Source organism: Rhinoderma darwinii, chromosome 2 (genome assembly GCF_050947455.1).
Source record: "Rhinoderma darwinii isolate aRhiDar2 chromosome 2, aRhiDar2.hap1, whole genome shotgun sequence".
NCBI classification, from domain to species: Eukaryota; Metazoa; Chordata; class Amphibia; order Anura; family Rhinodermatidae; genus Rhinoderma; species Rhinoderma darwinii.
This window is the reverse complement of record NC_134688.1, coordinates 447,992,936-448,002,639: the sequence shown is the minus strand read 5'-3', so window position 1 is coordinate 448,002,639 and position 9,704 is coordinate 447,992,936. Positions and strand designations below refer to the sequence as shown.

Here is a 9,704-nt window from a genome sequence, read left to right as displayed (position 1 = left end):
CTTTCAAAAGGGGAATAGGCTTGATTTCAGCCAATAATTTACAATGTGACAATAAATCTGATTCAGCCAATAGCGTACAATGTCATACTGAGCCAATCACAGACATACAATACATTTCAAATGCAATATTATAATTCTCATTAATAGAAATTACATCTCTGCATGATAAGAATTCTATTCAATACAGATGAAAAAAATATTACCCAATTTTTTTCCAGAAAAAGTAGTTTCATTACGCAAAAGTGTTAATCGTAGTGACCTGTATAATAAAATTATCACATGGTTAATGACGCAAAAAAAATGTCAGAAGTGCTTTCATTTTACAACTTTCCAAAAAAAAAAAAAGTATGTACCCCAAAATGGTGCCATTAAAAAATATGACATGTACTGCAAAAAAAAGCCATATGGGACCTGAGTGACTCACGACCCCCCCACAGTTTGTAGTGTATTGTATTGTGCAGTTTGCAGGAGAGAGAGGAGGGGGGGGCCTGTAATTTAACGGCCCCCCTCTCTTTCGCATTCACAGACCGCACAGTACAATATTACGGGCCCCCTCTGCAGCTCACCTGGAGTCTTCCAGGATCTTCCGCACCGGCTCTTCCACGCTGGCTGGAACGCCCCTCACATGACACGGAGTGTACCAAGTGTCCGTGATGTCTAAGGAGTCCGGCCCGTAACCAGGAAGTGTCGGCGTCATGGTACAGAGAATGTATTTCATTATTAGCACGCTGAGTGGCAACAGACCCCTATAGCTACACCACTGGGGGCAAATTAAGGTCAAGATGTGCCATGATAGCATACGAATGAATAAAAGACAATGTCACAGTGAGCCAATGTCAGTGCCAGATTTAGATTTCAGGAGCTGTAGACAAATTAAAGATTTATCAAAACTGGTGCAAAGGAAAAGTGGAGCAGTTGCCCATAGCAACCAGATTTCTTCTTTCATTTAAAGAGCGTCGGTATAAAATGAGAACTGGAATCTGAATGTTGTTACAGACCTGTCCAGATTCTTTGTTCCTACTTTTTAGCGTCTGTGCACACGGCTTTTCCATGTACATGAGCTCTAAAAATAAAAAAATAAAAAAACGCCATACAGAAGTTTACGAAAAAAGTGAACTGAAAAAAAAAAAAAACATGCATGGTTACTAAAGGGTTACATGAAAACCTATTTCATAAACTATATATATTTTTATACATTAAATTCAAGGTACACATAGATGCGGCGGGCGGGCGACTACAGGAAAAAAAAAAGTAAAAACATACACAAAAAGCAGACGGGCGGGCACGGAACACTGGTCGGGCATTTGTTCATTGGAAAAGGGGCGGAGCCGTGACGCAATTCTACTACGTCCGCAACTACCAATCAGCTTCTGGAGGCGGGGCCACGTGGGTTCCCTGTTTTCATTGTCTCTTTCCGTTCTGCTTCACAACGTCTCTCTTCATGACGTAAAGAACAGCGTGTACTTTCCTCGGGAATATACACAAGTAGACTGTACCAAATACCATGGAGGTTACGGAATGTCAACCGAGGTAAACCACTATCGCCATTAAAGAAATACAAATATATAGCGACACGTTATATTTACTTCATGTTGGACGAACTGGTATTTCTTATAATAACTGTGAAGATCTTGCTTGTACTCCCTCTCTCCCTTCTAATGGTTTCGTCCTCTACTAGGTATCAGTGTTCTGTAATGTGTCGCCTTGGGCTGAACCATAATTCTTAAAAGTAGGGGAGAAAAGTGCATTCTTACTTTTTGCAACTTCCGCGCAGTTTGTTCAACTCATTGAATTATTAATTAGTAATTGTAAACGAGAAGAAAAAACTGCTCAAGGCTTTTGTTGTTACTTTGTTGCGGTTCAATTGACAAGCGTCTCCCCTCAATTTATGGAAAGTGTTGGTATGATCCAGTAGAGTGAGTGGGTGACTTGGGGATGTCCATGCTGCTTTAGTAAGGGGGTAAGACTACAGTAAGAAGGGGAGCTGGCATCGTCCTTATGCCTTACAAGATTACAGCTTACTGTAAGTACATTGTTTTCTGTGTCTTCTGCTCTGACAAGTGTGCTGGATGAGGTCTGTCCAGTAATAGATACATTTTCTTCTAATAATGCATCTTTATATGCAGATATTAACAATACTCTTGAAATTGTACCTTCTGGCTTGCCATACAAGCCTATTACATAATAATTGTATACTATCGCACCTCTATATAGAGTCTGATGGTATTTCAGGAGTATATTGGACATGGTCATTGTTTATTATTTGGTTGTAGTGTGTTTATTCTAGTATTGTTCTGTATTCAGACCTTGTTTCCTGTTTGGCTACATTGTTTCTTTACTCTCTTTGTTGTGTTCTGGAGTTGTGATGTTAATGTGACCCCCATGGGGGGTAAAAGTAAGAACCATTGCCTGGGGGGCTCTAAATCAGTTCCTTGTAACTTAACAGTATTTTCTTCTTCAAAGTTTGTTTGTTTTTGTTTTTATATATGTAACAACTTATAGTTCTGAGATGTTTCTTTGTATCGTAGTTGTAACATGATGAGGGTGGCAAAAATAGTTTATAATGTTACATATCGTTTTAAAGTTTATTTGGTATTGATTGACTGGCGTAGCCTTATTTTCATGTGTCTGTCGCTGTGGTCTTAGAAAATCACCCCAAAGTCTTCTCTGAAGGATTTGATGAAGGACCCGGTGAGGGTATAGGACTTCCTGGTTTTGTTCTAGCCACACAATAGACTGTGCATAATGTTATTGTGATGTACGTGGGACGTTTTTTTTTCTTGAGAAAATAACATAATAAATCCTAGACAGGTAGAAAGTTTTCACTGGTACGATCAATAGTTCCTGAGTTCTGTGTCAACCAATCGTGTGTATATGAAGTCAAAACCGACATTGATGCGGCCTGATAGGTACTATAGGGGATTATATATATATATATATATATATATATATATATATATATATATATATATATATATGAGATTTAATAAAGACAAACCATAATAACATGCCAATACAAAATAATCTAAAGTAACTTCTCAGATTTGTGATTATAATGCAGTTCTATGTTGGAAACTAGCAGTAGATTATCGGAATTCTACATAGAAAGATCTAGGCCGGCCAAATATCTGTAAGACATTTGAATACGTTGAGTAATCTAATAGTTAACGTAATTGCGCTGAAAAGGTGCGCACGAATCGTGTGAGACTCGCGGTCCGTGTGATCTGTGCAGAATTTCCATCATGGTTCGCATTGAGATGTGATGCATGCAACTTTTTTTTCCCCCCTATAAAAGAGTACTGATTCTGATTTTCGCATGGTTCGTGTAGCCCCAGCTTTGTGTCTGCGCGGCTGTAGCAGAGCTGAATGTTGTCTGTTTTATACAGACGGGGAAATAAGCGAAGTGTAAAATATTGGAACAACTATTCGCAATGATTCCCTTTTGACATACACATTCTCAGTCTTTATGAAGGGGGAGGATTCGGAATCTGTGACACTTCTTATCGACAGAGAAAACCAAAAGAGGATGTTAAGAAAAAGTTGAACAGGGCCGGACATCTTTTGGCCCTGCAATTGATTCCCTGTGGGATCTGCTAGTGTTCATACCAATTACATAGTTGGCAGATGCCCCTAAAACTATAGGGTCTACCAACAAAACCGCATGTGTATGGGCAGCTTTAAAGCGGTATTCCCATCTTTAAGCATTTATGACATATCCACTGTAAACGCAGCTTGCTTGGCTCTTTCCTTAAAGAGGCTCTGTCACCACATTATAAGTGCCCTATATTGTACATGATGTGATCGGCGATGTAATGTAGATTACAACAGTGTTTTTTTATTTAGAAAAACAATCATTTTTGACGGAGTTATGACCTATATTAGCTTTATGCTAATGAGTTTCTTAATAGACAACTGGGTGTGTTTTACTATATGATCAAGTCGGCGTTGTAGAGAGAAGTATATGATTGTGAATAGACATCGCGTCCTGGCTGGAGGTAATGTCTATTCACTGTCCGGACACTCCAGTAACATTATAGCGGTATTAGCAGTTTGGGATGGAGGCGAAAATGTAACGACAGACTCCATTTAAAGGTTAAACAAAGTTCAAACTTCTGACATGTCAGGGACATTTCAGAAGTTTTGATCGGTGGGGGTCCAAGCACTGAGACCCCCACCAATCACTAAAACGAAGCGGCATGAGCGCTGAGCCGATTCGTTTCTGTTCAGCTTTTCTCGGAAAGCTGATGTAGCGGTCTAAGGGGCCGTACACCGCTACATCGGCTTTCCAAGAAAAGCCAAACAGAAACGAAGTGGCTCAACGCTCACACCGCTCTGTTTTAGCGGTTGGTGAGGGTCTCAATGCTCGGACCCCCACTGATCAAAACTTCTGACATGTCACTATGACATGTCAGAAGTTTGAATGTTGTTTTTTAACCTTTAAATGGAGTCTGTCGTTACATTTTCGCCTCCATCCCAAACTGCGAATACCGCTATGTAAGGATTGATGATAGTTTTTTTTACATACATATGTTGCCCAAGTCAGACTATCGTTAACCACAAAGAAGTGCGTTTATTCCTCTGGGCACTGTATGCAAATGAGCACTGAAGAGTCCTGCAATCCAGGAAGTGTCCTGCATTCTGAGCAGAAACCACGTAGAATGCAGGACACTTCCTGGATTGCAGGACTCATTTGCATACGGCACCCAGAGAAATAAGGGCATGTGCACAAAGTGTTTCTTGTTAAGCAGAAAAAATCTGCACAAACCTCAGTCCGGAATTTTGAGGACGATTTTGATATGCAGGCGTGTTTTGACATCGTCATTTGACACTGTTTTTGACGCATTTTTTTTCTAATTTAGGAAATGGAAATAGCGTGGGGAACTTTTTTTTTAATCTTTATTAAAAAGGCTCCAAACAAACGGCGCGGTTCTTTTAAACCTCCCTTTGATTTCAATGAATGTTCAGAGGTGGAAATCTCTACAAGAAGGGCACAATGCTCTTCTTTTTTTTTTTGCCCAGAAATTAAAAAAATAACGCCTCGAACTCACATTGAAATCAGTTAAGGAAGATTTGGGGTATTTTTTGTGCTGACTCCAACGCGGTTTCCGCATCAAAATCAGTATTAAAAAAACACTGTGAACAGAGCCTAAAAGCACTTTTTTACGGTTCGTGATGGGCTGACTTGGGCAACATAACATAGGTATGTTTGAAAAGCGACCATCCTTCCTTATTTAGCGGTATGGGAGGCGAAAATGCGACGACAGACGCCCTTTAAGACGGCATACCTCTTTAAGGGCTTATTCAGACGAACGAGTGTAAACTCGGACGTGAAAAACTGCAGTTTTTCTTGTCAGTCGCACCCGTGCGGGACCCATTTTCACTGATCCCTCATAGAGTTGTCTATTGAGGGATCCATAAAACGGACGAAAATAGGACATGTCCTATTTCTTCACGTGCCAATTACACGGTCCATTAAAACAATGGCCGTGTGAACAGCCCCATTGAATTGCGTGGGTCCGTGTGCTGTCTGTTTTTTTTGTTTTTTTTTAAATGCACTGCACACGGATGTATAATACGCTCGTCTGAATAAGCTCCAAGGTGTTTTTTTTTGTTAGATCGGATTAAGTACACCGTGTGCAATTCTTGTTGCAAAGATAACGTGGCGGAGCAGGCGACAGAAGATTGTTCTTTGTGATTTATGCTATTAATTGCTTTAATGATATTGCATTTTAATTGGACTCGTCAGGACTCGCGGCGGGCTCTGCTACATCATGTCATATGTGAGTCAGTCAAAAGCATGCGTACGAAGTGTTCAGAACGATACGCAGCGAATGATCATCACACATAGATGTACTGTTACATACTGTACATAAGAACACTTCTCCAGCTGTTGGGAAACTACAACTCCCAACATACACTAGCAGTTTAAGATTGTCACGTTGGGCGCTGTAGTTTCACAACAGCCTGAGGCATCATTTACACGAGCGTAATATACGCGCGTGCTTTTCACGCGTGTCGTACGCACCTATATTAGGCTATGCGGCAGTGCAGACAGTGCGTGTGTTTTCGCAGCGCTAGTGCGTTGCGTAAAACTCACGACGTCCTTTCTTTGGGCGCTGTTCGCGCATCACGCACCCATTGAAGTCAATGGGTGCGTGAAAACCATGCATGCCGCACGGAAGCACTTCCGTGCGAACTGCGTGGTTCGCGCAACAGCTGTCAAACTCTGAATGTAAACAGAAAAGCACCACGTGCTTTTCTGTTTACAAACATCCAAACGGAGTGTCATAATGATGGCAGCTGCGCGAAAATCACGCAGTCGCGCATCATACACTGATGACACGCGCAGCTGTTAAGTGCCTTTTGCGCACGCAAAACGCAGCGTTTTTTGCGTGCGCAAAATGCACACGCTCGTGTAAATCAGGCCTGAGAGTTACCTGATTCTGCTGCCATGCCTTCTGCTGACCTCTATGGATACAGGAACCTGTAAAACACTGGATTCTTCTGTGTGCACCCACCATAGAAGTCCGTGATCCCTCCTCTGGGCACGGTTCATTGCTGCGGACGTGTTGGAGGCGGTTTCAGTTCTGCCAGCGTTTTTCACTTGATTATTTCTCCAATGAAGTGTTTGAACTTGCAAATGATAGTGTACGGCTGTGATCGGCCTCATCTTGACATGAACATTGGTAAAGTTCAGCCGGTTGCCAGTAATTTGCCCGTTTGTAATACATGCTTGTTTTACATTTACAGCACATATTCCCAGAAGTAGAAAATGTGTCTAAAAAAAATTTTGTTCTGGCCTTTTGTTTTTTTTCTGGGTGATCAGTACGGGGTACCTTTTATAGCTTCTCAAGATTCCTAGAAAAATCTGTCTTGAAATGCATTAATATATCCCATTATTGCACAACGATGGAGATTTCATAGACTTGGCTGTTCTGTGTGCAAGGACCCGGGGGCACGGTGTTCTGTGGGTGCCGTATGCAGGATTTGAGGGACCCCGGTACATATGTGTGCATGGAGACTGCATTTTCTAGAAAAATTACAATCCAGATGAATACATTGCGTGCATGCTACTATAGGGCAGAGGGTTTTAATCGCTTTTCTCAACGGAAAGGAGGAGAAAAACCTTGATAAATTAGTCGCACGGAAAGTGATTGGAGACCCATCCACTTTTTTTTTTTTTTTACACTGCGCATATCAGAAAAGGTTGCGCAGTGCCTTTAATTATTCTATCTAAATCTACCCAAAGGCATGGTTTAAGAGGACCTGTCACTAAATCATATATGATGAACTGGTTGTGTGACCTGAATAGCGCTGTCTCCCTGATTCCAGCGCTGTTTTTCTGTTTTGTTTTTTATTCCTGGACTGGTTTGCATCGGAGACAGGGAAGCTAGCTCCACCCCATTGGCTAACTACAGCAAATTCGCATATATGGAGTCCAGGAAAAAAAAAATAAATAGCGCTGGAATCGGGGAGACCGCGCTATTCAGGTCCGATAACCAGTTCAACTTATATGACCTAGTGAGAGGTCCTCTTCAATATGTGCCGGTAAAAATACAATATACTACAATACATAGGTATTGTAAGGGTATGTGCACACACACTAATTACGTCCGTAATTGACGGACGTATTTCGGCCGCAAGTCCAGGACCGAACACAGTGCAGGGAGCCGGGCTCCTAGCATCATAGTTATGTACGATGCTAGGAGTCCCTGCCTCTCTGCAGGACAACTGTCCCGTACTGTAATCATGTTTTCAGTACGGGACAGCAGTTCCACGGAGTAGCAGGGACTCCTAGCATCGTACATAAGTATGATGCTAGGAGCCCGGCTCCCTGCACTGTGTTCGGTCCGGGACTTGCGGCCGAAATACGTCCGTCAATTACGGACGTAATTAGTGTGTGTGCACATACCCTAACAGAGATTAAACATAATAAAAAAAAATAAACCTAATTAATATCGCCGCTTGCATAAAAGTCAGATCTATTTAATATAGCATTATTTAACTCCCATGGTGAATGTAGTAAAAAAAAACGTCTTCACCTCCTCCCACACAAAATGTAATAAGTGATCAAAAATTCGCATGTACTGTCCTGCCAAAAAAATCAAGCCCTCACCCTGCTCAATCATTCGTTTTTTTTCTTTGCAAAAGTAGTAAAACATAAAAACACCTATATAAATTTGATTTTGCGATAATTGTACTGACCCACAAAATGAAGTTAACATGACGTTTTTACCGCACAATGAACGCTGTAGAGACGAAACCCAAAAAAGAATGGAGGATTCACACTTTTTTTCTATTCCATACAAAGAATTTTTCTTCGTTTCCTAGTAATTATGATACAATAAATTGTCCCGCAAAAAACAGGCGCCTATATCGACGGAAGAATAAAAAAGTTATGGCTTTTGGAAGGTGGGGAGAAAAAAACAAAGATGAAAAATGGCTGCGGAGGAACGGGGGTTAAAATGCTGAGCAACAGGTACAAAATTACTGGACATAGATGCTGGTGGCTATCCGATACCTCTGGGTCATTCACTAACCAAGCAAGTTTGAAATGGCAAAAAGTGAAAAAAAATGACAATAAAAAAAAAATACATTTATAGGAATACAATAGAAATCCTGAAATGAGCGACAAAATGTCAAACCACCATATGAAAGGGGTTTCCTCACTAAAGGAAGGGTTGGCGTATCATATAGACTGGGGCCACATCGCTAGTGCAGCAACTTCATGGATTTTCCCTCCACCAACCGCTGTACCGGAACTACAACACCGCAATGACTGAAGTCGTGTTCTAGTTCCCTGCACAGTGAGAGGCCGGGATCGCTGCTGTGTAGCAGATTTGCTTGACCCCTGTACCTTTGTTTTCTGGGTCAGTGGGGGGTCCTGTAATTTGGAGGCCCATCGATTTCAATGTTATGGCATTCTAGCAATATGTTATAACATTCTAAGATGAGCGTATCCCTTTAAGAACAAAACGGTGATATACATCAACACATCCGTTTTCTGTCTTCCTACAATACACTACTAGCATTTCTACTCTAAAAAATTGCTGCCCGACCATTTTACTGTTCTATATGGACTTGTGGTTAACAGTCCCACAACTGTGAGGAATTGTGTTTTTTATATACCGTAGCTGTGTGGTAAACATGTTTTGTAGGCCGCGAGATAAGAACGGCACGTACAATGTACACAGTGAATGCATTGCGTGTGTGTGAACAGTCCGCTTACCGCTTCAGATTTGGTGCATCACGGAAATCCACAAACTATAACGTCTCTGCAGTTCTTGTATGTGACTGCAATGTGTCTAACGTCTGTCAAATTGTGGGGGGTTTCATTGAGGTATTCTATATGGAAGGTGCTATATGGGGTTACGTGGGCTGTGCTGCATGCTGGGTTTGTCGGTGGTTAACAGTGACCCATGCACATATTTAGGGTCCGTTCAGACGTTGAGGTGCGGTTCAAACTGCATGCGTTTTACGGCAATTTGGTTGCATTTTCCGATGAGGTAAGAATCACCACCCCATCGAAAAACGGAGCAAATTGCGTTAAAAATGCATGCAGTTTTAATTGCACCTCAACTGCAGCGTCTGAATGGACCCTAATGCTTCGATACACGTGCGCACAGACCTCAGAGTTCCTAGATTTAGCCCCTGTGTCAGGAATGCTCTGGTGGGGGAGGGGTTGTTTATTTACGTGCAGCGTA

General features: G+C 41.6%; 1 protein-coding gene and 1 long non-coding RNA gene across 3 annotated transcripts in view; one reads left to right on the top strand and one right to left on the bottom strand.

The window, feature by feature from the left end:
• Nucleotides 1-203: 203 nt before the first annotated feature.
• Nucleotides 204-1,151, bottom strand: LOC142741554 (uncharacterized). The gene is made up of 3 exons (XR_012881194.1): nucleotides 999-1,151; nucleotides 567-862; nucleotides 204-259 (listed from the first exon to the last, which is right to left on the bottom strand). It is a non-coding gene; the product is annotated as an uncharacterized LOC142741554 (long non-coding RNA).
• Nucleotides 1,152-1,427: 276 nt separating this feature from the next.
• Nucleotides 1,428-9,704, top strand: part of C2H21orf91 (chromosome 2 C21orf91 homolog) — a 47,563-nt gene continuing 39,286 nt past the window's right edge. The window contains exon 1 of one of the 2 annotated variants that reach the window (XM_075854508.1): nucleotides 1,428-1,530. In XM_075854508.1, coding sequence (XP_075710623.1) covers nucleotides 1,505-1,530 — 26 coding nt within the window. In that variant the 5' untranslated portion in view covers nucleotides 1,428-1,504. Of the gene's footprint in view, nucleotides 1,531-1,916; nucleotides 2,024-9,704 lie in introns of those variants that run through there. The other variant, XM_075854509.1, reaches the window with a different exon arrangement.